Consider the following 27,967-nt stretch of genomic DNA (forward strand, 5'->3'; position numbering starts at 1 on the left):
CCAGCCCAAAGCATTCTGGGATTCTCTAGTTCTATAACTTCTAATGCTTCCCATGAGGAAACAGTACCTCTGGACACTTTTAGGACACCTGACTTTTCAGGTTTCACTATTCAGCATTCCCAACCTCTCAGCTCTGAGTTAAGGGCTAAAATGACTCAATTCCGATTTTACTGAGTGCAGCATCTGCTGGAAGTTCAATGTTCTTAGTGAGCATTTGGGCTGTGAATAATCTACAGCAATGAGAGGCCTGGGCAAAGCCCTGGTGAGGGGGGAAAGCGGGATTTCAGCTGAGCAGAGCTCTTTGTCAGGAGAGGGAATTGAGATGCCCCTGCTCTGGCACAGGACACCTGCCCTCAGAGCCCGAGTTAAACACCAGGGGAAGGACACTTATCTCCCCAAACAGGCAGCAGCCACAAGTGCTGCTGCAGCATCCTCAGGGAACAGGCAGGAATGGGAATTAAAGCTGACACACAATTACAATAGTTTGCAAGTGCTCCTGGAATCCTGGAGAAAGCAAATGGAAAACAGGCAGAAGCTATTTCTAGGCTGAATTTGGGGGTGAAAGACGCAGAAATAGGCTTTTGCTAAGGACTAAATTCAAATCCTCCCAAGAAACCAAATTTAGTGTTTAAGGCTCCCAGTGTCTGTGTGCCAGCTCGCACAGCCTGGCTGCACAAGGGAAAGAAATACAAATACCATCAGGAGAGACTCGTGGCAATTAGCTGGGATGAACCTGAGGAGCCGTGCCTGACTCCCAGCTCCGGGAGCGCTCAGAATCGTCATGCAGCTAAAGCCAGGCTGAGGGCTCAGCACCTCTGGGAAATGTTATCTTTGAGGAGGAGGCTGCCTTATCTCGTTCCCATCACTCTTATCTGGTGCAGGTGACAGCATCAACCAGCATCTGCTGAACTCATCCACGGCCACGGGACAGCGACAGGGAAAAGAACTCGAGGAAAGCGGGAGCAGGAATTCTGCAATCTCAGCCAGTCAGGAGCTGCGGTATTCCCAGGCGTGCCGCCGGGCACGAGCTGCATTCCCAGCTCCGCGGGGCCCTGCAAGCACACAAAGAGCGGCTGAGCACGGGCTGATCCCGCCGGGAATGAGGCCTTGGAGGTGGTTGGAGCCGGGAGCGTGCGGGGATGTGCACCTCAGCAGTCACATGCAGGTACGGGGAGCAGCAAGGCAGAGCCCCGTTGCCTGCTCCTCCTCCTGCTGCTCTGTGCCGGGAGGCATCGGGAGCACACGAGGTCTCCCAGCGCCAGCACAGCGGCTCTGGTGGCTGCCATGGCACCTCCTGCTCCTTCCAGATAACCAGACAAAACCAAACCGTGTCCAACCCGCCCCTGTCGCTCTGTTGGAATGTACAACTCTACCCGAAGGCTTTCACCTCAAAGGATCTTCTTGTAAAGGAGTAGCTGCACCTGCCGCCGAAGAGCTGTGTCCCTGTCAGGGGAACGTCACAGCTCCGAACTGCCCGCAGTCCCTGCACGGGGTCAGCCCAGGACACAGTGAGAAGCCTTTAAATGCCTTCCATGGCGACTCTCCACCTCCCAGGGACATTTCTGTCATCACTCAAGCCAGCCTCTGCCTGTCACCCCCGGGAAGCCACCACAGCCTGTTTGCCACTGAGATTCTGGCTCCAACCAACACCCCTGGGACAGTGTGAGTGAGTTTCCAGCTAATGCTGCAGCAAGGTCACTGCTTCCCACTGAACAGCCCAGGAAGATCCCTGCCTGGTCACCCTGGAAATGTGAGGGTTAAATGCCCTTCACCAGTGAACTCTGAGCTCTCACCCAGTCATCCCCCTGGGAATGGCTTTGGCAAGGGGCCCTGGAAACCCACCTAGAAGAGCTTCTCGTAGCACTTGTCACAGTGGACAATGTCCCGGTGGATGAATATTTTATCCAGCAGATCTCCCATTGCTTTGTGGCAAATTCCACACTGCCAAAGGGAAGACAAGGAGGTTGGACAACGGCCAAAACCCCACACAGGAGCAGCAGAAGGGAGGGGGCAGAGGTCTCTGCACCATTCTATTAAAAGGTGAGGATGCAACCTTTGGGGCTGCACTTTCCTACAATGGCCAAATGTCCCTGCAGGCCTCTTCCTCCCACACTCCCCATCCCTCCTCCTCCCACCCTCCCCACATCCCCACACACTTTCCTTGGAAACCCTGCAGGGTTTGAGGATTCAGCCACCTCCACTAGAGCACAAAGCAGCAAGTCTGCCCCATGGACAGTGGGGCAAGGACATGAGGGTGTTCTGATGGTGCTGCCAATAATAAAGAATTCTTCTTGTTCTAACATTTATTCAGGGACCTTCTGGGGACACCTGTGACTGACTGTTTTTGTCCCAATGTGAGGTAAGTATATGGCCACACCCCACGTATATCCCTCTGAAAGCCTGGGGATGGAATTTGCAGGAAGATCCCTGCTCCCAGCCCTGCCACTCCCAGCAGACAGGCACTGGGGCTTACCCTGAAGCAGTACTCGTGGCAGTGAATGTTCAGGTGCTCTATGATGATCTTGGGGCAGTCTCGGATCTCCCGGCTGCAGTAGCTGCACAGGGGCTCACTGGGCCTGGGAAGAACAGGGCAGTGGATTCCTCTGTGATGCTCTGGTTCCAGTCCCAGCACTGGTGCCAGGGGTTTATCCCAGCCATCAGCAACCTGCTCCCACAGGTGTGACTGTGTGAGTGACAGAACAGGGGACTGTGCTGTCCCAGGGGTGCCCCACAGCAGTGGGGCAGGACAGATCTCAGAATCCTACAGCTGTGGAATCATGGAATGGTTTGGGTTGGAATGAACCTTAACGTTCATCCAGTTCCACCCCCTGCCATGACAGGGACACCTTCCACTATCCCAGGCTGCTCCAAGCCCTATCCAACCTGGCCTTGGACACTTCCAGAGATCCAGGGGCAGCCACAGCTTCTCTGGGCACCCTGTGCCAGGGCCTGCCCACCCCCCCAGAGGAGAATTTCTTCCCAATATCCTATCTAATCCTTTCTCAGTCAGTGAGAAGGCATTCCCTTTTGTCCTGTCACTCCTGGCCTTTGGAAATAATCCCTTTCCATTTTTCTTGTGGGCTCCCTTCAGGCACTGGAAGGCCACAATTAGGTTACCACAAAGCTTCTCAGCTCCAGGCTAAACAATCCCAATTCTCTCAGCCTTTCCTCACAGGTGACGTGCTCCATCCCTCTGATCACCTTGGTGGCCTGCTCCTGACTCTGACTTGGAGTCACTGTATTTCCATTTAGTGTGCTGCTGTTCCACAAACACACTGCAGTGTCCTCAAAAAGCAAACCCTTACAATCATTTCTGACTGAGAATTTTTTGAACCTGCCCAAGGCAGCCCTGCCCTGTCCTACCTGTGCAGGGGAGCACTGGACAGGTAACTGTGGTGACTGTAACTGCTTCTCTCCAGGTCACTCAAATCCACAAGGCTGCCACTGTGGAAGGAAGGAGGCAAATATCAGCACTTGGCAGTGATATGTGGGAAAAGAATTTCAGAAGGAATCATCATCTAGTGATTTGGAATATCCTGGCTACCTGTTCCTTGGGGAGAAGGTCCTCAAAGTGCCTTCCCAGGACACAAAGAGGAACCTTTAAGTATTCCAGAGATGACTCTCCAGAAAACTCCCCTGGCCTCACAAGAGCTTTCATGTTTACATCTAGCCCTTACAAATAGCTTTTCACTGCTAAAACTTCAAATCCTGCACTATTATGCAGGAAAAGGCACGGAGACATCCCTGGTTTCATCCCTGATCCAGCTGAGCATTCCCTCTCAGCCTGAGTTTCCTGGATATTTGGCTTATCTTTGGCTGCTGACAGCAGCTTTGCTGAGCTCTGGGACAGGCTGGAGATTTAGAGAGTGTAATCAGTTCCCCCAGGGATGCCATCAGAGTGCTGAGGGAGGAAAATGCCTGCAGGGAACATCAAACTGGCGTGAACTGGTGCCACATCACTGTGAGGATGATGTCCATGGGGCCAAATTCTGCTCTTGTCATGCCAGGGCCAGTGTGGAGCAGCTTCACTTGAGCAGAACTCAAAGGACTGAAGACTTAAGCTTGAAAATGGTACAATTTAACTTTTTAAAATCCATATAATGGAAGTTTTACCATTGGGATCCCTCACCCTCCATATTCTCCTCATGCATTCCAGTCATTGTTTACAGGTGCAGGGTAAAGCCTCCCAGTGCCAAACCCACAGTGTGGTGTTTTCACCCACTTCAGAGACCAAGCCATTCCAGGAGTAGCTTCCCTGTCCCCTGGGAGCAGTGGGACACAGGTCCTGCTGTCACCAGCACAGCGGGAGGAGAGGGCAGGACCCCACAGAGCAGAACTCGCTCTCCCAATAACCCCCCGAGCTGATCAGCTCCAGCTGCTCCCTCCTGGTGGGATGTGTGAGGTGGCAAAGCCCGGCGCTGGGCTCTGCACGCGTGTGTGACACACGGTGTGACACCTGGCAGTGACACAGGGTGTTCCCAGCGCTCCCTACCTGCCGTGGCGTGGCGAGGCTGCAAAGCCGCCGGTGTTCACGTACTCCTTGACGAAGAGGATCCCTCTCCTGGGAAAAAGGAAGCATTTGCATGAGAAAAGAGCGGCTGGGGCTCAGGAGAGCCGGGCAGGGACCGCGACCGTGTGTGCCTGGACATGGAACGCGTGCGGGACAGGCTCGGAGCAGGATGCTGTTGTTCTGGAATAAATCCTGCATAAAGAGCATTGTTGCTAAATAACAACTCCTCTAATTACCCCACCAAAACAAATCGAGTTAATTGGAAAGAATGGGACGGATAATGTAACCCTTTCATCCAGTTACGGGTTTGAGGGATAAATCTTTCCCAGCTCCCGTCGGGATTAGGCACACAATGGGCACTCCCAGCTCCCCCGTTACCACCGAGCCCTGTGGCACAGCGCTGCTTCCAGGGGCTGCTCTGCCTCTGGAATACTTCCAGTGTTTTCAGCCAGTGTGTAAACTGCTGCTGCTTGGCTGGGGATGTTTTTACCTCCCTTGCATATTCCTGCCTTTTTCCAATCCCAGCTCCAGAACTCCATGTGCCACCCTGGTGTGGCTCTGTGCAGGCCGAGGGGAGCCCTGTGCACTCTACCTCAGCCTGCAGCCCTGACAGGAATTAATCAGCCTTTTTCCATGGTGCATTTCCACTGCTGCCTAAAAGCTGGGATTAATCCTCCCTTCTTACACTAAGACTTGTCATGGCTAAGGAAAGAAACCTCTTTTTTTCCTCCTTAACCTGAGCATGGGCTCTTTCTACATCATGGAGTAATGGAATAATTAATGTTGAAAAAGACCTTTAAGATCGTCAAATCCAACCATCAATTAGGGCCACCACCATGATCACCACCAAACCATGTTCCCAAGTGCCACATCCACATATTTTCTGGACACTTCCACCACCAACCTCAACCTCCCCTGGCCCAGCCCGAGGCCGTTCCCTCTCCTCCTGTCCCTGTTCCCAGAGAGCACAGCCCGACCCCCCCAGCTGTCCCCTCCTGTTCAGGAGTTGTGCAGAGCCACAAGGTCTCCCCTGAGTCTCTTTTTCTCCAGGCTGAGCCCCTTTCCAGCTCCCTCAGAAGTTCCTGGGGCTCCAATCCCCTTCCCCCAGCTCCATTCCCTTCCCTGGACATGCTCCAGCCCCTCAGGGTCAGCTTTGTCCTGAGGGGCCCAGAACTGACCCCTGGATTCCACATGGGGCCTCAGCAGTACCAGCAGGGTGACAATCGCTGCCCTGACCCTGCTGGCCACAGTGGGTGACATCAGCAGGTGCCAAAACTGGAATTCCTCACAAGGAGGATGGCCCCACCCTGCAGCGAGGGAATTGTGCCCCCCTTGGTTGTTTACCCGGCAGTGCTGGAGTCAGGCTGGTACCCAGAGCTGTGGTGGGAGCTGCAGAGCCTCTCACTGGAACTGGAGAGGAGCCTGTGGAGAGAGGAAAAATTCTGTGAGCCATGGCAGGATCCAAACTGGCAGCTAGGAGAGCGGCTGCCACTGCTGGAAGGGCAGATGGACAGTACAGCCCTTTGCCAGACCTTGTCATGGACCAAACCAATCCTTTTCTCCTGCTGCCTCTGCCACAGGACAGGACTGCTTCCCTGGAGAAGGGATTTGGGGAAGTCTCACTTGTAGGGCCATGAGCCAGAAGATCCAATGAGATCTTCCACTGAGGATGGGCTGAGCAAGTGGGAGCTTGACTGGGAGCACCACAGGGAGAAAGGGCCCAGGAGGAATTGCAGGAGATGGGAACATTCCCAAGGCCAATGGAACTGTCCCCAACTCAGTAATTTGAAGGAAGAATGCAACAAAACTATGGAAAACAGCTCTGTCCATCCACTCAGCAATGAGACCTGGAATGAGGCTGACCTTCCCTGGAGCCAATCCAAGGATCTTGTGCCTCCCCTTCACCCCCACAACTACTCCTTGCTACAGATCGATCCCTCAGCCTTGCATGGAGCATCAGACAGCACATGGGTGGGCTGGCACTGCCAGGAGGGACTGCAGGGACCCAGGATGTTGGTATTTCATACCTCCTGCCCCTTCCAACAGCCTTGTTCTGGGAGCAGTTCTGTCATTTAACCACTGACATTCTGGGGACAGTGACCCTCTCTTTGCTGTGATCTCTGTTTTCCTGTAGCAAAGGCCAGGAACCAGCCAGGAACAGCTCCCCATTCTCCTGTCCCTCTCTTCTGGCCTCCCACACAGTGAAAAATCTCCAGGGATTTTTCTGGATGTATCCCAGACCCTGTGCTAGGCAGCTCTAGCTAGGAATGGTTTAAGAGCTGGTCTGTGCCTCTGGATGATGCATCCACTCCCTGGAAACCAATCCTCCCTCTCTCAGCTCTTGGCTTTGCCTGCTGGCTCCTATGTCATAAATTTCTGGGAAATGCCCCTCAGAGCCCTTGTGACTCCCCATTTACCTGGAGCTGTTGGAGTTTAAGCTGTCCATGTAGAATGGCACCCTGTGGCTTCTCTGGGACATGGACATGGTGGGATCTCTGGGAAGGGAGTCATGGCTGGGGACAGGAAGTGGAACAGTCTCAAGCTTTGAGTTTGGACACCTGAGAGATCCTCACACAGGATGGGAATCTCAGCTGGAATCTCCGTGCTGGGCACTGACCCCTCCCACTCCACAGCCACGGCACACCCAACACCTGCTCACAGCCAGGGAATCAGCAGATGGACCAGGACACCTGGACACTGAGTAAGTGTGGCACTGGGGAGTTGCTTGGTTTGGGAAGCTGGGATCCCAGCCCTGGACTCACCGTCCTGCAGGGGGGCTGAAGTCCCCGTGCCCCCTGGCACTGTCATACCAGCTGCTCCTGGGGCTGCTGCTCCCAGAATACACGCTCCCTTTGGGATCCGGGCTGGGCCTGCTGAGGGGACACAAAGCCCTGAGCACACGGCAGCAGGAATCTCTGGAGTGCCCACGCTGGGCTCACAGTCACTGCCAGCTTCTGGCACAGCCCTGGCACAGCAGTGCAATCCCTGTCCCTGGAAGTGTCCAGGAAATGTGTGGATGTGGCACTTGAGGCTGTGGCTTGGTGGTGACCATGTGACACAGCTGATGATCACAGAGGCCTTTTCCAGCCATGAGGACTCCATGATTCCATCGTGCATCCCCCCATGCTCTGCCCGTTTCCTCTGTGCCAGGTCTGTGCTCCACAGGGACAGCAGGCTCCAAACCCAACACCTGAGCAAAGCCCCATTCCCAAACGGATTGCCTGGAGAAGCTGTGGCTGCCCCATTCTTGGACGTGTCCAAGGCCAGGCTGGCTGGGGCTTGGAGCAGCTTGGGATAGTGCAAAGTGTCCCATGCCAGCAGCTTTCCCTGTCTCTGCATCCTAAACCCTTCACCCCCAAACCCTTATCCCCAAACCCCATCCCCAAATCCCCACCTCCTGGTGCTGAACACCTGGCTGTCCACGTAGGCTGGAATCCTGTGGCTGGGCACGGAGCCTGCGAAGGATTGGCGTTCCTGGAACAGGGGCACGGCAGGCTGGGACTCGTGGGCACTGGGAACACTCTCCTGGGATCTGAAGTCAGACCTGCTGAAGAATTTAAACCGGTTTGACCATAAAGGCAAGGGGTGTCTGCTCTGAGCAGCTCACACAAGTGTTCAGGGCCTGCTGAGGGTGGATCCTGCCACTTCCTACAGGGAGCAGAGAGAAATGGGACACTATGGTGTTAACAAAACCACAGGATCAGGGAATTCCAGAATCCCAGAATGGTTTGGGTTGGGAGGGACCTCCAAGTTCATCCCAATTCCACCCCTGCCATGGCTGGGACACTTCCCACTGTCCCAGGCTGCTCCAAGCCCCAGTGTCCAGCCTGGCCTTGGGCACTGCCAGGGATCCACGGCAGCCCCAGCTGCTCTGAGCACCCTGTGCCAGAGTCTGCCCACCCTCACAGGGTACAATTCCTTCCCAATATCCCATCCATCCCTGCCCTCTGGCAGTGGGAGCCATTCCCTGTGTCCTGTCCCTCCATCCCCTGTCCCCAGTCCCTCTCCAGCTCTCCTGGAGCCCCTTAGGCCCTGGCAGGGGCTCTGAGCTCTCCCTGGAGCCTTCTCCTCTCCAGGTGAGCACCCCCAGCTCTCCCAGCCTGGCTCCAGAGGGGCTCCAGCCCTGGAGCAGCTCTGTGGCCTCTCTGGACTCTCTCCAGCAGTTCCAGGTCCTTCTGATGCTGAACTGCGACAATTCCTGTGGGAGATCCCAGAGGGCTGTGCTCCTTCCAGGGGGAAAGGTGGCACTGGCAGAGCCTGTACTGGTTCCTGAATTCCCCAAGCCAGGAAATGAGCATTTGGATGCCTTGGGCAGGCCAGAAAGGAGACCTGGAGGTTTGTGAGGAATGTCCTGGTGCCTCAGCTCCGTATCTGTCCTGGCATGGCTCAGACTCGTTTTCATGTGGAATCTCTGCAGCTGGGATGCTGCTTCTTCCAGGAACAGAGCTGGACCTGCCAAGACATGAGACCTTTACAGTCTGTGGAAGCACCCTGAGCACAGAATTCCTGTGGGATGGAAATGCAGCCCCTGGAGAATCTCCTGCCTCAAGGAAAAAAAAAAAAAAATGTGCAATATCCTTGCATGGAAATGTGCCAGATAGAATCATGGAATCACAGAATTGTTTAAATTGGAAAAGCCCTCTAAGATCATCAAATGCAACCACCCAGCACTAACCCAAGTCCTCAAATAACCCAAAGTGATGTGAAAAAAAAAACCAGATGGAAAATCCAGAACTCTTAAAAAGCAGGGCTGAAAGGAAGGACCCCAACCACGGCTCCTTTAGTGCCTTCTCCAGAGCCCCCTACAGCAAATTCCCCACATCCTCCCACCAGGAAAAGCAGTCCCATGATCACTCTTGCCTTCTTGCAGTGGTTTCCTCACTCTGCACACAGGATGACATTCCCATGTCCCTGTCCCTGCTCCCAGCAGTGTCCTGGGAGCGCAGCTCAGACCTGGGGAGAAGAACACTCTGGTCACCCTCTGACTCCAAGGTGTTCTCACTGACACACCTGGGAGGGAGCCCAGTTTAACCAAGAGCCTCAATTCTTCCAACTGAGGTGGAAAATACGGACAAAAGAAAGGAAATCAGTCCATAAAATCCTCCCATGTGGACACCCAGCCCTGACTGGGGAAGTTCAAAACCAGACCCAGTGTTACTGTGGAGCCCAATGTCAAATTTTATTGCTTATTGTCTCTCCCTAGACACCCTCTGCTCCCAAATTTAAAGTCTAGGAAGCAACTCCTGGCAGTCCAGCTGGACAGGGTTTGATGGCTCCAGCTAAGGATGATCTTTTCTCCCAGGTTTTCCTATAAAACCATCGTAAAAGGTTCATCCAGTAGAAGCAGCACTAGAATCAGGCACAAGAAGGCCCCAGGTTGCACTAGAGGAGGTTTAGGTTGGATATTAGGAAAAATTTCTTCATGGAAAGGGTTGTCATTTCCTGGAAATGTGTGGGTGTGGCACTTGAGGACACGGGTTAGTGCTGAGCGTGGTGATGGTGCTGGCTGATGCTTGGACCTGATCCAAGAGGTCTTTTCCAACCTTAACAATTCCATGACTCTATGAAAAGGAGAACCTGGGAGGATATTTATCAGCAGCGGGGAAGATGCCCAAGGAATGCCCCCTCATCCCACAGGAAAAGGCAGGGGGAATATCCCATTCCTTACCCAGCCCTGCTGGGCTCAGCGGGATCCTTCAGCCTGGGGGCCTCTGGGGGGGTGTCATGACCAGGAGCTCCTTGGCCCCTCTCAGTGAGGCTGGCTGAGTCCAGAAACCTAAACCAGAGATCCAGGATTGGGAAAATCCATGCAGGGATGGGCAGAAACGCATTGCCTGGAGAGGAGCAGGCCAGGAGCAGGAGCCAGTTTGGTCAGAGCCATTTCAAACATCCCAGATCACCGATCCCAAACATCCCGGATCACCGACCCCAGACATCCCAGTCCCCCCAGTCCTCACCTTGTCTCATCCCAGTAGGGCTGGTGGTGGGATGGGCCCTCAGGATTTGTGGAGCTGCTCCTCTCCTCATAGCCCAGGACAGAGCTGGAAACCAGAGCAACACCCATCACATCCCTAAAACCTGGCACCTGGACCCTGGCACTGCTCTGCTCACCAGGCCAGGCTTGTGCCAGCCTGCACTGGCTTTTCTCTGGGACAGTCCATGTCCCTGTGTTCCAGCTGCTCCCAGCTCCCCGCTGCTGCTCCAGCATCCCTGGATTATCAGGGAATTGAAAGGGAGTGACTGAACCCCACTGAGAACACAAGAAGAGGAAAAATCTGCAGTGCTTGGCTGCTCTCAAAGGAGATGGAGGGGGATACAACACAAAGCTCTTGGTTTGTTTAAACCTCAGTTGTTTCCATCCTTGGGAAAACAGAAGGAGCCTCTTTCTGTGCCTGACCATTCAGGTTTCCCTTAATCCTCAGGATTGTTCCTACACCCACTAAACTCACCCTACTCTTACCTTTTAAAGGAATATTCTGTGTCCTCAATATGCACAGGGGTTCTCTCAGTGGGACGAAAAGGGACATCAGGCTGCAAGGGTGACCTGGCAAACAAACGGGGAATTTAGAGCTTCCAAAAATTTCCAGGGGATTTGTTTGGAACAGCAACACTGCACTTTGTATCAGCCCAGGAAACAGGAAAGAATTGTCTCAGAGAACTGATTTTCCCTCAGAAAAACCCATTTTCCATCCTAATCAAGAGGAGGAGAGGCTGCTGGTGGAACTGAGGTGGTTACTGGGATTAAATTCCCACACGTCTCAGAATTTCCTGTCCTGTCCCAGGATGCAGCACCTGCACAAAGCACAACAGGAGTAACTTTGGGGAAGACATTTCTACATCACCAGCAGCAGCTCCAGGCTGTGGGATCCTCCCCACCTCAGCTTAGGGGGCTGAATTCATTTCATAGAATCTAGGAATCAGGGAAAGGTTTGGGTTGGAAAGACCTTAAAGCTCATCCAGTCCCACCCCATGCCATGGGCAGGGTCACCTTCCACTGTCCCAGGGTGCTCCAAGTCCCAGTGTCCAACCTGGCACTGAAACCTGCTCACCTCAATGCCTTTGTTGGGCCAATACTGGGAAATGAATCCCAAAATAATGGACAAGGGAGGGAAGCAGCTCCAGGGAGATCAGTGCTGCCAAGAGCAGCAATTCCTCCCTGACCATGCACCCCTGGCAAGGACAGGGGAGCAAAGGCTCTAAAATCCTGTGGGACAGAGGCACTAAAGGCAGTGCTAAGGCTGCTGGATCTGCTCCCAGCATCCTAGGGGCTGGAAAACCCCTCCAGGATCATCAAGTCCAACCTGTGACCCATCCCCACCTTGTCCCCAGCCCAGAGCACTGAGTGCCACAACCAGGACCTTCCTTGGACACCTTCAGGGATGGGGACTCCAGACCTCCCTGGGCAGCCCCTTCCAATGCCTGACCACCCCTTCCATGAAGAAATTCCTCCTGAAATCCCAGGCTGCTTCTCTGGGAAGAAGTTGTGTAACAGTGAATAGAATGCTGCTGTTCCCACTGTTTACCCACACAGGATTTCCCTTTTCCAGTTGCTTTGTTGCACAGTTTGGCTTCTAATCCCAGCTCTACTCTGGACAAGTTGCTTATTCCCAGCCCAACTCCCTCTGGAAGCAGAGGTTCCAGCCCCAGGCCCTGTGCAGGGTCACACCTGGTGTCCCCGTGGGAGAGCTCGGAGGGATGGAGCAGCTTCTCTGGAGCATCCCCGGGTGTGTGCCAGGAACCAGAGCTGGACCTGGGAGAGAAGGGAGTTGGTCCCAGCAGGAAGCTCAGCAAGAGGAGAACACCAAGAAGTAAAAATATCCACCACAAGGTTTTCCTGGCTCCAGCGGAACATCTTTTCCTCCCTCCTGCTTAGCCATGGGAATTTCCTGAAGGGCTGAGCCCCAGATCCAACCCACTTGTCCTCATGTGAGGAAAGCAGCTGGAAGAGCCCAGGCCTTTTGAGCTGCTGGGTCATGCCCACCTGGCTGTGCAAGGGCTGCTCCCAGAGCTCATCCACAGGGCAGACCCGGGTCAGGAGAACCACCACCCCCCACCACCCCAAAATCTAAAGCAAAGGAGAAAAAAGGAATTTTCCACTTACTCTGGTGGGTAAAACCCATTCTTGGCTTCTGTGTGCTCAGGAAAACTGGAAAAGAGAGACACAACTTGAGGAATGTTCTACAGTGACTTTCCCACGCATTTCATGGAGGAGAGAGCAGTTCTACAAAGCCCACATGGAATCTGTTTCTCCATCAGTAAATATCCATTCCAGGATTCCAGCCAGCTCCAGAACAGCAGTTTATGGATTGTGCAGTGCCCAGGGATCCCACAGTGATTCTACCTTCCATTCGTGGAAGCCCTGGTGGCTCTGGGGCTCCCTTCATCCCATGGGAACCTCTCAGCCTTTTCCTTCAGAGTTTTATCACTAGAAAAAAAAGAAAATTCCAGTGAAAATGGGGCTTGTCAGCATTTGTAATGCATCATCCTAGAGAATTCTGCTGATATTTGGTTGGGGAACAAAATGGGGTTAAATCTTTCCATCAGGATGGGCAGGGCTGCATTCCTGAGCCCAGTGGGTGTGACTGCAGATCACGGAACCATGGCCCAAGACCAGCAGGAGCCACCAGCCAGCAAGGACCAGCACAGCCCCTGGAGGTGAGACAGCTCCAGGGAATGGCAGCAGGAGGCAAAGGGAGCAGCAAAATCAAGGGAAATGCAGGGAGTGGAGTGTTCATGGGGGAGAATCCCAAAGCAGTGAGGGAAGGGAGGAGATCTCTGCCAGGCTGCAGCTTTGCCAGCAGATGCTGCTCTTGGAGCGCAGCCCAGCCCGGGCTGGGGGACACCAGGAGCAGGGAGCTGCTGCTCCCCAGCAAATCCAGGGTCAGCAGCACAGAGCAGCCCCTGCCCGTTCCTTACCCATCTCCAGGCTGGGACACTGTTTCCAAGGAGAATTTCCCATGCAGGGCCTGTCTGTCCTCACCATTCCTGCAGGGAAAACAGCAGGAATGTCAGGGAGGGGATGAGGAACCACAGGAGCTGCACAGAAAGGGCTGCAGGTCTGGATTCTGATTCCCAGCACAGGGCTGGGCAATGTTCAACCTGTGGCAGGCCGTCAGCTTCCATCTGGGAATGTTTCCTCCCAGATGTTTTTGCCCCTTCCCTGGAACTCCCTGTGTGGTGTTTGCTGCTCTGTGTCCTGGAGGATTTTGTGTCTCCAGGGAATCCCCCCAGGCAGAGCTGAATTCACCATCCTGCCCTCGGGGGACCCTGAGGCTGCAGCAGGGCCTCCAGACCCACCTGCTCTCAGCAGAAGTGGAGATACTCCCCAAAGTGTCACTCGGGGATGGGGATGTTTGGGTCCTGCTGCCTGGCTTGGGGCTGCAAGAGAGGACAAAGGACAAAATTGTCATTCCTGGTCAAACCAGCTCCAGCTGCAGCAAATCTGCCCTGCACTGGAGTGTTCCTTATGGGAATGAACAAAATGGGAATGAATCATCACTCTTCTCAATCCATTCACTGGCAAAGTCATCTTCTCAGAAGCAATTTTAAATTAAAAGCACAGATTTTGTCACTGTCTACAGTGGCACACCAGCAAAAGCACCAGGACAAGGGCAGCAGCCAAAGTGCTGTGTGCAGTGAGAACTGTTCCACCTTTGGTATACACCAGGCATGGATTCAGTCAAAAACCTTGGAAAAAAACTAAAAATGATTCCCTTATACCTGTATGGCAAGAAAGGGGCTTGGAGCAACCTGGGACAGTGGAAGGTGTCCCTGCCCATAGAGTGGGACTGGGTGGGTTTTAAAGTCCTTCCAACCCAAAGCAGTCCAGGATTCTACATTTGGGTTTTTTCCTTTTGGGTTTTGAGCCCTTCTATCAGGATATTGCCAGATCCTGCCATGGATTTCAGCCATAAAACCTTTATTAAGAGCTGTCTGCATCCAGGAAGGGTTTCCCATGGAAAGATGGATTTGGTTCTTCCCCTTTCCCAGAGCAGTGACCACAGAGGTCTCTGACCTTCAGCCCAAACTGTTCCACCCATCCTGGCTGTGCTGGAACTCTCACCTGGAGGGAGAGGCTGCTGCTGCCTTTGGCTCATCCCAGGAAGACCCAGGGCTAGTTTTTCTTAGCCCATTAGCACTGAAAAAAAAAAAAGAAAAAAAAGGAGAACAAATTAACAAATCAACAAAACATTAACCCAGGTGATTTTTAGGAGCTTCTCCCACGGGAGCACAAATGCTGCTTTGTGCCCACAGCTCCTGTGCTGCTTCCTGAGCAGTGTCCCTGTGCTCCGTGGCACTACTGTCACTCACATCTGCCTTTCTGCTTGGGTTTAGAAACTGATTTTTCCCATTTATCCCAGCTGGAGCTGTTTCTATCCCCAGTGTTTCCTGGGAGGTCTCCTCTGCAAACTGTCCACGTCTGGTTGTGTTTGGACAGCTGATAAATGCAGTTATCCCTAGAGCTGGCAAAGCCCTGGAATCAGACATCCCACCCTGAGGAATGAGTACCTGCTGCTATCCGGAGCAAACCTGGCTGAACCCGGCACAGTTGGACTCCTCCTCTGCTGTCCTTCCTCCTCTTCTATCTCAATTCTTTCCACAGGGAGAAAGAGACAAATGGCACATCATTTCCTCTTCTCTGCAGCTTTCCAGGCGGTTTATCCCTGTTTTCCCCCAGCCATGATTTCCCTGTTTCCTGAGCAGGTTATTGCTGCTGCTCCTGCTCCCTGTGCTCCTGCTGAGCATCCCAAGGGGCAGAATGCAGCCAGGCCAGTGGGGTTTTTCCACACAGCATCAGCTGAGTTCCTGGACTCCAGAGTGTGGGAATAGGAAAACCAGAAACTTCCACAGACACTGAAGGGTTTGATCTGCAACCTTGAGAGAAGCTTGGGTTGATGTAAAAATACAGTATACAGACATTAACCAGAAAAATCATTAACTTCTGTTCCTATAGTTGTATGTAAGAATATGCCTTAAGTAAGTGAGAAACTGTATTGGGTGAGATGGTGAAGGGTTTATAGTGTAGTAATATAATTGTATAGAGTAAGCTGAGAGTTTAGAAGCTATAACAGAAACATCTGTGTGCATGTGAGACAGAAGCCCATTAGGCAAAAGTATCTGCAGTGCAGCAAAATTAAATAAAAGTGGTAAGTTAGAAAAGCAAACTAAACCTTGTAACATCTGTTCATTAGATCAGAAAGTTTTATATTGTCTTGTAAAAAAGAACTTGTGACTACTCTTGAGCTATGGCTGACTACTTACTCCTTTAAAATCTCACAGCCTCTGAGACTGATGTTTATCTGAGCAATAAATTGTTCTTAGCTCAAAAATAGTCCCATCCCTTCATTACCAACAGTGACAATAATACCAGAGGGAGCCCTGGGCACATTTCCCTGTCCCACTGACACCTCTAGGAGGGAGATGCCTGAGGAGCATTCTCCTGGCTGGCTGGAGCAGCTTCCCAGGAAACAGGGAGGCTGTGGCCAAGTTTCCCCAGTTTCAGGCTGTCCATAACCCAAAGCACCATCAGGATTGTATTCCCAGTTTTTCCCACACTGTTTCTCCCAAAAAAACCAGCAGGATCCAACCCCCAGCATCCTTTTTCAAGGAATCGTTCTTCCTCTGCTGTGAAACTCCCGGGATCTGCTACCCCAGCCTGGCACATGCACCCAGCCCAGCAGTGCTCCCCGAGGTCCAGCACCTACCTCTTGGCAAACAGGGGTGGGAATTCCTGTGTTGGACTGCTGTGGAGGAAGGATTAAGGAACAGTTAAAGGATGGGAGGGAAAGACACTCCCTGGGCAGAGCCCCCCAGGACCCTGCCCCAGGAGAGCAAGGTCCTGTCACCCCTCTGGGCAGAGCTGGCCCCAGCCAGGGGTGTCAGACCAATGAAATAATGCAACAAAACTGCAGAGAGCAGCTGAAGGACTGAGGCTGAAAATGAGACTCTTGATTGCCTTAGGGAATTAGGGACTCCCATGGATTTTCTTTTCTGGATGTCTCATTCCTCTCAATAAGGAATACTTGGAGGATTTCCCAGTTCTGCAGAAACCTGCAGATACCATGGAATCATGGAAAGGTTTGAGTTGGAAGGACCTTCAAGACTTTCCAGCCCCGCCCCTGCCATGGGCAGGGACACCTTTCACTACCCTAGCGTGCTCCAAGCCCCAGTGTCCAGCCTGGCCTTGGGCACTGCCAGGGATCCAGGGGCAGCCCCAGCTGCTCTGGGCACCCTGTGCCAGGGCCTGCCCACCCTCCCAGGGAACAATTCCCAATTCCCAACTTCCCATCCATCCCTGCCCTCTGGCACTGGGAGCCATTCCCTGTGTCCTGTCCCTCCATCCCCTGTCCCCAGTCCCTCTCCAGCTCTCCTGGAGCCCCTCAGGCCCTTGCAGGGGCTCTGAGCTCTCCCTGGAGCCTCCCTTTCTCCAGGTGAGCACCCCCAGCTCTTTCCTTGTAGGGAAGGAGCTCCAGCCCTTGCAGCCCTTGTGGCCTGTCCTTGGCTGCTGTGTTGGAGAGGCTCCCTCCAGCTCCAGCAGCCCTTCCCTTGCTCCTGTCCCACTCCCACCCTCTGGACACTGACCCGTTGCTCTTCTTGGCCGCGGACAGGACGTAGGCGCGCTCCCGGCCGGCCGAGCGCCGCAGGACGCTGTTGGCAGCCTCTGTCCTGGAGGGGAGGGAGAGAGCGAGGCAAGGGGTCACACCCTGCTCATCCTGGTGCTCCCGGCTGGCTGGAGCCTTGGACAGGCAGGAACAACCCACTGGAGGCTGGGCTAACCCTGAACGAGCTCCTGCGCTCTGGGGAGCAGATTTCATGGAATTGTGGAATGGGTAAGGTTGGAAAAGGCCTTTAAAATCATCCAGTCCAACCATCAGCCAGCACCACCACCACCATGGTCACCATAACCCATGCCCTCACGTGCCACAGCCACAGGCTTTATGAAACACTTCCAGGGGTGGGGACTCCACCACTGCCCTGGGCAGCTGTGCCAGGGCTGGACCATCCATTGCAGACCTGGACTGTTGCAATACTGGATTCCATGGACAGAAAAATGGGATATGAGTTCTGTGGCTGACACACTCCATGGAGTGTCTGCACTGATCTGGGTACTACCACATGTCCCAAGGGAGAAGGGATCACTTCCAGGGATCCAGGGGCAGCCACAACTGCTCTGGGCACCCTGTGCCAGGGCCTCCCCACCCTCACAGGGAGGAATTCCATCCCAATATCCCATCCATCCCTGCCCTCTGGCAGTGGGAAGTCAGAAGTTCCCTGCGTCCTGTCCCTCCATCCCTTATTCAAAGTCCCTCTCCAGCTCTTTAGTGGTTGGACCCCAGGGGACAATGACCAAGTTTTCTTTTGTACAAGCCTTGTGGCTGAGGAAAAGGGTCCTCAGAAACTCCATCAAAAAGCAACGAGGCTGAAGCCAGAGAGACCAGACCTGTTCCTGTTCCCCAGCCCTGGCAGTGCCCAAGGCCAGGTTGGACAGGGCTCGGAACAGCCTGGGACAGTGGGAGGTGTCTCTGCCCACAGCAGGGGTGGCACTGGATGGGTTTTGAGGTCTCTTCCACCCAAACCATTCTGGGATGATTCTCTGATCCTACTCCCAGTAGGAGAAGGACAGCCCTGCCTGGAGCTGGCCTCGGGTGCCAGTCCTGGAGTGATCCCAGCTGCGGGGTGCACCCGCAATGGGGGGAGCCGGGTTCCTCCCTCCTGCCTGTTTGTGCATCTCCATCTTCCCCATGGACACAACGTGGCCCAGGGACCCCACAGCCCTCCCCATCTGCCTGGGTAATTGTGCCGAGCTGTCAGGCTGGATCACGTCAGGATTTTAATGCCGTTTTGTTGGGAGCGCGGTGGCCCGTGGGCAGAGCGGGGCTCGGGGCAGGGAGAGCGGTGATTATCCTTGGATTGCACCCAGCCCTGAGCCGTGCCTGGATCCACCAACCCTCCAGGATGGAACAGAACTGGTCACTGTCCCTGCAGGCGCTTCCAAGCCTCACCTCTTCTTGTGCTCATCCGGAGAAAAAGGCACATCCTCCTCCTCCCCATCCACGGATTTCTGCCGGACGTTGTACGGAGCTCTGGGGAGGGAGAGAAGGGAGAGCCAGGGTCAGGGAATTGCTGCTCTGGCTAGGGCAGAGACAGCAAGAGCCAACCAGAAGTGAATCCAAGGGACTGGTTCAGACCCTGGAAGACACCTGTATTTTCCATAGGGGTGCACATGTCCCTGAAGGACTTTTGTCCTTTGTCCAGAGGCCCCAGCCTCATTTTGGATCACAGCCATGCTCTGGGACACAAAAAGCTGGGCAGGAAATGCCCACAGTGCTGCCCTGTCTTTCTCCAGGCTTCAGGAAAGCTCCAAACCCAGTTCCCAGGCTGCACCCTCCGTTCCTGCCTGGTGATAAGATCCCCTTCATGCAAAGGCCAGTGTCAGCTCAAGGAGCACCTCCTGGCCCACAGAGAGGCGGCCCTGGGAACCACTGCAATTTCCAGTGGAAGCTCTGGAAGCTCCAGGGGCGTTCCCGGGGTTCACACTGAGCAGGGAGAGGAGGAGCTGCTCCCTTTGCCCACTCACAGTTTCTTGTAGTCCTCTGTGGTCATCCTGTATCCGGAGGGGGAGCGGCTCTGTCCCTTCAGGGAGGTGCTGGGGGGACAAAAACCACGCCTGGGAATGTGACCTTCCCATCCCTCCCCACCTCCTTCCCCAGGGGAGCTCCACAGGGAGGGGGACAACAGTGTCACCCCACGCTGATTGCAGGAGTGCTGCTCAGTTGGAGGGCAGCACTTGCCTCCTTTTCAGGAGGGGACAGGGGGACACACTCGTACTTTTTCTGTGCTTGGCTGGAAGGTGAAGAATCCGGCACGGACGAGCTTTTATCGATGGTCCTGGTGAACACGCCCCTGGGGAGGGAAGGGACATCTTACATTTTTGGCTGGAAAATGTTTGGAGCCAAGTTCAAACCAGCAGTGAAACAACAGGGCTGGCTCTTGACCCTGAGCACTGGGATGTTCCCAGTTGATAGAATCCAGGAGGGAACATTTTCTGCCCCTGATCCAGTTTCTGCTCCCCCTGCAGCCCAAATCTCTCCCATTCCATACCCACCTGATGAGGTATCCAGACTGGGGCTTGGAGGCAGGGGACCTATGCAAAGAACAGACATCAGGGAGTAAAAAACACGGGGAAAACAACAGCAGCAGCACCAGGATTGAAGGGGAATATCCACATGCATGTCAAACCAAAAATCCAGCTAAGCAGGCCTGGAGGGATCCCACAGCTGGACTGACTCTGGAGGGATGTTTTCAAATGAATAATCATCAGAACAAGCTCTATAAAGGATTTTTTATAGGGAAAGTGACTTTTAGAGTGAGCCAATAATATTAGCCATGCTGGCAGTGTTCTCTGGCCCAGGCTGGTGGCACAGGAGGGGGAAATCAGATGTGATGCAGATCCTGGTTATTTTATCACTGGAGAGCAACAGCTGCACTCCAACTCCTCCGAGGTGCATTCCCAGAGGCAGCACAGCCAGGAGTGGGGAGAGCTGCCACAGGGAAAGGGAAGCAGGGAAGTGCACAGGGGAGAGGGCAGAGCTCTCACACAGAGCCAGGCCCTTCCCAAGAGTTTGGTATTTCAGGATATTGCTCCAAGCTCTTGAGTTCCTGGGACCCCTCATGCTCCAAACCAAACTCAGCCCCACCCAGGGCTCCCCCTGCCCTGAGGAGCCCCTGCTTGGAGCACCGAGGGGTTGCAGCAGCGCAGCAGCACAGCAGCTGATGTCCCATCCCAGCCTTGTGGCATCAGTGGCTCAAAGGCTGTGTTCCTCTGAATTAAAGTCATCCCTGCATCCCGCTGGAGCTCTCGGGAGCCAAGCCTTGCTCTCTCCAAGGTGAGCCACCCCTGGGAGCAGGGCTGTGCCCAGAGCTGTGCTGGCAGCAGGAGGTGAGGGGGGCACACAGCGAGGGCTTGCACCGACCCCAGCAGACAGCAGAGCAGGGAAGGAGCGGGATGAGCCCCTGAAATTACCTGTCCTGCTGGGGAGCAGCAGGTTTGGGGGCTGGGGGTCCCCCACCAGCCCGTCCAGACCTGAGGGAACAGGAAACACAAGGATGTGGTTAACTGATTGCTGAGTGTGGGCTTGGAGAGAGGGGAAGAGAGGAGGGATTTGGAGCTGGGTTTGTTCCCAAGTAAAGAGGAGCTGGAGCAGACTGGTGTTCCCTGGCACAGGGAACTGTTTGATCTCCTGCCTCTTCCATTCCAAACTCCCTCCATCCAGGCCTGCCCTGAGTTTGTCACTCTGAGATGCTGAAGCACAATCTGGCTTCACAAAACTTTGGAGCTCTCCTGAGCTTTCCAATCTGTCTGTGCTGCTGAATTCCAGCTCCAGCAGAAGACATTTGTCCGAGCTTCTGCCCACCCTGCATTTATCAGAAATAAATAGGAGCAGCAATTCCTTTGGCAGTGTCACTGCCTGGCACCACGGGGACCCCAAAACCTGTCACAGCCCATCTTGTGCAGCTGGAGACCGGGGTGCCTGGAGAGCCCAGAGCTCCAGGAGTGTTTGGACAATGCCCTCGGGCACAGGGTGGGATCCTTGGGGTGTCTGCAGGGCTGGGGGTTGGATCAATGATCCAACTCAGGGAATTCTGCTGGGGAAAGGGAAGAAGAAGGAAATGTTCTTACAGGGGGCTGCTCTTCTCCTCATCCGAGTCAGAGTTGTGGTGCTGGATCCAACTCTTGTCCCCTCGCAGGGTGGTGCGAACCTTCATCTGCCGGATGATCCTGCGGCGATCCTCGTCCGTGGGCGGGATCAGCCCTCCTGGGAGAACAGGGGGAGGGAGGGAAGGACTCACAGACCCCGGGGCAGATGGGATCCATCTCCTCCATCTCATCCAGCATGGAGCCCTCTCCTCTCTGTGAGAGGTTCCAGCGCTGGGTGAGACTTTCACCAGCTCTGATGGAAGATGGAGACGTGGCCATCCAGACCTCGGGATCAGAGGTTCACACAGAGTTTCACACCTCTCTGAAACACCTCCCTGGTGGCCTGTCCCAGCAGGGACATTCCAGCAGCTCCAGCTGGGCAGAGGAAACCAAGGAAAACCAGGAGAGGAAGGAATTACCTTTAGTGACACCCAGGGACATCATGGTCTCAGCAGCACCTTCCCCTTCTGCCACTGTTCACAGCCAACAGGCCCCTGGAAGAAGTGGGAGAGGGGATATAAAGACCTGGCAGGCATGGGGAGAGGAGAGCACAGCAGTGGTGGCACAGCCAGAGGATGGGGAGACTCTGGCCTTGCACTAGAGCCGGGATTCCTCCCCATCCATGAACCTGCAGCATCAAGGACAGGGAAAAATCAAACCCAGCCATGCTAGAGGTGTTTTCCCAGATCTGGGAGGAAAGTGGTGGAGGAGACCTTGCAAAAGTGCCCAGAGCCACTCAGCTGGGCCAGACCTTCTGGAGTCCACAGAACCCCGAGGATCCAAGAGCACCCTTGGGATTTGTGTCAGGTGGGATGAGAAGGATCCAGGTTAATTCAGCACCTGGCTGTGTTTGTCAGAAATGGTTCTGTTCTGTTTGCACTCCTAGTTTTTCCATGGAAGCTGGGGGATGAACTTGTGTTTTTGGAGGAGAAAATCCTGCATTGAAACCCGGAATGGTTTGGGTTGGATGGGACCTTGAATCTCCTCCAGTTCCAAATGCTTCCACAGCAAGGATACCTTCCAGCTTTTACCACCCCCAGTCTTCCCTTGCCAAAACTCTGTCCTGGATTCTGGACTGACTCCGTGAGCCAGAAATAAGAAGGCCCAACCCTCTTTGGGAGACTCTAAAGCCAGGCTGTTGTTCCCTGCTGGTGGGCCTGTCCCTGCAGCATTCCCAGGAAGCCACGTGCCCGGTGGGAATGCTGGGTGCTGATCTCATGGCACTGGGCTTGCCAAAGCCTCCTCCCCTGGCTTGTCTCAGCCAGGGATCTGCCCACTGCTCATCCTCTGCTCTTCCCATCGGGATGATGAACAAGGCTCCTCTCCCTCTGCAAACATTCCCAAGCATTATACCCACCCCTGTGCAATCCAAATATGCATCAGGCAGCTGATATTCCAGTATTCCTTCTGGTATTTGGAATAACCTGTGATTTATGGTCCAGCTCATGTCCCTGGTACATTAAATCCCTCATCTTGTCTGCTGGATAAATGCACCTGGTGCTCAGCTTTGGATACCAGCCTCTGGGATGGAGCACTGGGATGTCCCAGGCAGCAGGAGATCCATAAAAATGGTTAATTCCCGCTGACAAAGCATCCAACATGAGCCACCCAGCACCAGAGATAAATGTCCTATCTGCACAAGAACAAAATCCCATTAAACTGTGTTCCCAGACTGCACACTCCAAACAGAGCTGCTGCTTAAACCCGAGCTAAGTAACACAGAATCCCTATTTCCAAAGGCATGGAACACCACCAAGACAACACACACAGGTCGTTCCCACCTCTGGGAAGCGCTGGGGCTCACAGGCAGCTTTGCTGAGAGCCAGAGATCCCCTGGTTTGGGATCAAGCCTGGCTGCAGTGTCCCACTAAGGGCACTCTGAAGCTCCTCATCCCCATGAGGAAAGCCATTCCAAGCTATTTAATGAGGAAAACTATTCCAGGCTATTAATAAGGAAAAGGGAGCTGGAACCTTGTTTGGATGTCAACGTTCAGGGGCTCTGGGGCAGAGCCCAGCCCAGCTGTCCCTCCCCAGTCCCTGGGGTCCCTGCCCTGTCTCGGCTCTTTCAGGGCCGTGGAGTTTTCAAGCAGCTCCAGCACCCCAAACTCCTCTCTCATCCCCGGCAGGGAGTGTTCCCTATGGATCACTGCCCGTGGGATGAACCAGGGAGCACCTCCAGCTGTGCCCAAGGCTATGGAGCTGCCTGGCCCTGGAGGGGGTGACCTGTCCCTGCCCACCCATCCTGTCCCTCAGGAGTGCAGGCACAACCACACCAACTCTTCCCTGATAAATTCTTCAAGTGTGCAATCAGGAGCGCAGTCCTTAATTGGAAAGGATCTGCTTTCCACTGAAAGCACTTAAACAGCTCTAATTACCCTGCAGGAGATGAAACACTTGCTGTTCTTTCAAAGCTGCTGGGAGCTCCTCTTCCCTGCTAGCCACCCGCCTTTGTGAAGGCCCAGCTGGGACTTTTAAATGTTAAAAACAAGTGTTCAGCCTGCTGTTTGTAGGGCACCTGGGGTAATGGGCCCTTTGTGCCTAACAGCACCTTGCTGTCCGTGTGCTTTGGTATCAGAAATCAGGTGACCCCCGATGGGAAGAAATGCTGATGTCTGGCTCCAGATCAGAAGGCTGAAGGATCTGCTTTATTAAAACTATACTATATTACATTATTATACTATTTAAAGAGATACTATCCTATTCTACATACTTACTTCTTACTTACCTAACTAACAAACCCGTGACTCTCTGCTAGAGTCCAAGACACAGCTGGATCCCTGAACCCAAACAACCTTCACCAGAATCCAATCCAGCAATCACTTGAGGTAAACAATCTCCACACCACATTCCACGTGGGGAAAACAAAGGAGCAGAGATAAAGATTGTTTTCTCTTCTTCTCTCTGTGCTTCTCCTGAGATGCAGAATTATGTCTCTCTGTCCAGAGAATGTGCATGCTACACTTTGGGGATGAGTTGGATCCGAGTTGGACCCAGCTCTGAGGATTGAAGGAATGCCCTGGGAGCTGCTTGGATCCCATAAATCCAGCTTTCCTGGGGGCACCCCGGGTGCCCTCAGACTGCTGAAGTGTCCATGCAGGCAGGCCAGCCTCAGGCCCAGGTTCCAGCACTCCTGCTCCCCGTGTTTTGTTTCCTGGCCCTGGGATGGGATGCCCCAAGCTCCACACTCACTTTCTCATGCTGAGCCCTGTCTGGGTTGGACCCTTTTGGGACGGGAGCCCCAGGTCCCACTGCTGCCTCCCCTGTCCGTGCAAGGCCTCGCTGGCCCTGGATGGATGATGAAGGTCCCTGGGTGACCTCGAAGGTCCCTTCCGGCCTCGATGGCTCTGGGACTCCTGGACAAGGAGTGGAACTCCGAGTTCCTCACCCAAAGGGCATCCACAGATGCCAACCTGTGCCCTCACCAGGGTCATTTCCCTCAGCGCAAAGCCCACGTGGCATCACTGATGGTCCCAGCTCTGAAGTGATCCCGTCCTGCCCATGGTGATCGGGGCTCCATGGTGATCCAGGTCCCACCCGAGGTGACCCTGCAGCGGCTCCAGGCTCTGCTCCCACCAGCTGAGCCCGTGCTGGAGCTCTGCAAGGATCTCTCCTGTGCTCCCCCTGCCCCTGGCTGCCAGCACGGGCCTCATTTCCCCCAGGACTGGGCACTAATGGAGGGCCTGGCCGCTGACCCGAAGGCTGCAAACAGCACCCAGGGCAGTCATGCGGAAAAAGCTCCTGCTCTGAGGATAATTGATGCCTGTTCTGACCTTCACAAGCCTCAAATTAAAATGTATTTAAAGCTTGCAAGAGGTTTGAACCTCCTCCCTTTGAGCCTCCTCAAGCCTGCTGAGAGTTTTGGCCTCCAGGCCAGGTCCCCACTTCCATGTGAAAGGTGGGAATTTGTGGATTTTTTGGTGGTTTTTTTTAGATTTTTTTTTGTTTAGGTTGTGATTAAATGTGTGAGATGGTATTTCTTGTTCGGCCTTAGATGTTTATTAGTTTTTTATTTATCTACATATATACACTATATTTATAAGTTGTGAGTTTTATAGTACTTTACTAACAAACCAAAAAAATTGAGTTGTATTTTTCTTTTTATAAGGCTTTTTAAGGATAAACTGTCAAATTAAGAAATGAGAAATTATTTTTATTTTTAACTTAACTAACTACTTGTGGTTTGTAATGTGGACTTTTTTATTTAATTACACAATTACTACTTAAACTCATGAAGAAGAAGGTAAGGAAGAAGGACTAGCTACTGCTTTAAAACTTCTATTTTGGTATATATATATTATTATAGTCTAAAACTTTAAACTCTAAGTTTCCTACTATGTGGCATTACACACTTTTATTAAAACTATATACTTATAATCTCAGTTTTATCATTCAATTTTGGGAGCCTTCTCCATGGCCTCAGGTCAAATGCAGTGTTCTCTTGGGGGTCAGTGCCTGTTAGCACAGAAAGTCTCAAATTCTCAGCACCCAGGCAGGGTTCCAGCATCAATCTGATGTGGCACTCAGCAGATGGAGCCCAGCTTTTGGACACTCACAGGAAGGTAAGCAGGGGGAGAAGGCTTTTCCTTTGGCACAGCTTACCTGGCCCAGCAGGCAGGTCCAGACCGTGGCACTGTTCCCCCGAGAGGGCACAGACTCGAATTTCTGTGCACCAGCCCTGGCACACAATGCAAACCTTGTCCCTGCTCTGCCCTGATGTCACCCGACACCTGATCTGCTGAGAAGGGACAGCAGGAGCTGGAAGGAACCCTGCCAGATCCACCTTAACCCCTGTCAGACCCACCCTAACCCCTGCAAAATGCACCCCAACCCCAGCCAGACCCACCCCAGCTCCTGCTGGGGCAGCACCTGGGCCAGTGGCCATTTTTAAGCCAGTATTCTAAAAACTGGATTTAGTTCACCTTTGAGCTCTGCCTTGAAGCACATCCCGTTCCTGGGAGGGATGGACACTCCTCTCCTGCTGTCTGCTCTTGGGGGCACAAGGGACAATGGGAATTGCACCTCAGGCTCCACACTGGGAACTCCCAGCCTGCACCTGAGGATCTCAGACCACCTCCTGCACACAGGGGCTCTGTGTTTGGAAGGGGAGGCTCTGAGGGAGCCTCTGAAAGTCCAGACCCAGCCGGAGGCCCTGGCACAGGGTGCCCAGAGCAGCTGGGGCTGCCCCTGGATCCCTGGCAGTGCCCAAGGCCAGGCTGGACACTGGGGCTTGGAGCAGCCTGGGACACTGGAAGGTGTCCCTGCCATGGCAGGGGTGGCACTGGATGGGCTTTAAGGTCCTCCCAACCCAGACCAGGCTGGGATTCCAGGTTTTAGACAATGCTCAGCTGCTCTGAAGGACCAGCTTTTTATTCCTGCCTTTCCCTTTTCCCATGCAGTGACTGTTTGACTCTGATGCTGTTCCATAAACATTGTGGATATTTAAGAAGCACCAGGAGACTTCTAAAGTCAAGCTACGAACAATCTGGAATTCAATAACTGAAACAGTCCAGGCAACCTTAAATCAAACATTAAATCCACCCTTCTGGGCTTGTGCAACACAGCAGCTCATGCCTGCCTGGTTCATGAGCCAGAAGCACTCCCAGTCCCAGAATCCCTGAGGAAAAGCACTGTGGGATCATCAAATCCAACCTGTGTCTGATCCCCACCTTGTCCCCATGCCAGAGCTCTGAGTGCCACCTCCAGGGATGGGGACTCCAGACCTCCCTGGGCAGCCCCTGCCAAGCCCTGACCACCCTTTCCATGGGGAAATTCCTGCTGATGTCCATCCTGAAGCTCTGTCCTGACCCCCTTGTGGCTGCAGCAGAGCCTGGGGGCTGTGTGGGAGCTCTGAGGAGCCTCATCCCAGCACCACATTCCCTTGGGATCTCCCCTCCATGACCTGAGGACAGTGAAGGTCTCTTTTTCCCTGAACTTGGGGAAAAGGGATGGAAACCTGCAGCTGGAGGGGAGAAATCCTGCCCAGACCTCACCAACAGGAGCAACACAGACCCGTTCCAGAAAACGTGTGAAAAGCTGCAAATGCACAGCTAGAATTTCCTTTTGTTCACTCACAGCCACACATCCCACAAAAGAAAAAAAAAAATCAAATCCTCTTGAAGCTGACACAGCCTGGAGATGCTGAAGCCAGGGAAGTGTGGCATGAACTTCCCGAGAACTTCCTGAACTTCCTCAGCCCTGCCCACCCCCGGGCTCCCAGCAGGACCACCCCCAGCACAACAACTCGTTCCTGCTACCGCCAGAAATTCTCGGGTCGTTTTCACCATCCTGGGTGTGCAGTTTCATTGCTCTAATTACATGGAATTAATTCCTAATTGCTCAGCTAATTTCTGGGTTTAAAAGGAAGGATGTGCAGGACGTTCACCACACCCACACATTGCTGACCTTAAGCCTTGATGTCTGAAGATGAAAGGAAAAAGGAAGGAAAAATAGGTTTTGTGTCAAAGGTGGAGCTTTTTGTTTGTGTCACGGACCCACAGACAGAGCAGGACAAAAGCTCCTTGAAGCCTTGTGATGTCACAGAGACACCACAAAGTTTTGCCAAGAAAACACAACTTTTTTGTAAAAGAAAGCTAAAATCTGCCACTTGTGGAAACTGGGACTTCCATTTAAGTCCTGGTCATTTTTTTGGGAAGAAATGTACTGACTCATTGGCTGGATGAATAAAATAAACTGAGTTTATAATAAAATAAATAAAATATCCTAAACAAAACCTCCTGGTCCAGCTGAGGAGGAAGGAC

General features: G+C 53.5%; 2 protein-coding genes across 2 annotated transcripts in view; one reads left to right on the forward strand and one right to left on the reverse strand.

Annotated features, from left to right (window-relative positions):
- Positions 1-27,967, forward strand: part of SPRY3 (sprouty RTK signaling antagonist 3) — a 315,558-nt gene that overhangs the window by 181,014 nt on the left and 106,577 nt on the right. The window lies entirely within an intron of this gene.
- Positions 89-27,949, reverse strand: ZNF185 (zinc finger protein 185 with LIM domain). Its single transcript, XM_068205383.1, has 30 exons — positions 27,448-27,949; positions 21,629-21,703; positions 21,192-21,327; positions 20,535-20,594; positions 19,617-19,655; positions 19,340-19,414; positions 19,089-19,157; positions 18,514-18,594; positions 17,093-17,176; positions 16,216-16,254; positions 15,020-15,103; positions 14,574-14,648; positions 13,808-13,888; positions 13,427-13,495; positions 12,852-12,935; positions 12,612-12,656; positions 12,177-12,260; positions 10,971-11,054; positions 10,468-10,551; positions 10,179-10,286; positions 9,371-9,463; positions 7,905-8,054; positions 7,273-7,380; positions 6,928-7,023; positions 5,855-5,932; positions 4,493-4,561; positions 3,364-3,444; positions 2,474-2,576; positions 1,843-1,941; positions 89-1,052 (listed from the first exon to the last, which is right to left on the reverse strand). The coding sequence occupies exons 2-29, from the start codon at positions 21,651-21,653 to the stop codon at positions 1,843-1,845; spliced, it is 2,283 nt and encodes a 760-aa protein (XP_068061484.1). The 5' UTR covers positions 21,654-21,703; positions 27,448-27,949; the 3' UTR covers positions 89-1,052.

Source organism: Anomalospiza imberbis, chromosome 14 (assembly GCF_031753505.1).
Source record: "Anomalospiza imberbis isolate Cuckoo-Finch-1a 21T00152 chromosome 14, ASM3175350v1, whole genome shotgun sequence".
Lineage (NCBI taxonomy): Eukaryota > Metazoa > Chordata > Aves > Passeriformes > Viduidae > Anomalospiza > Anomalospiza imberbis.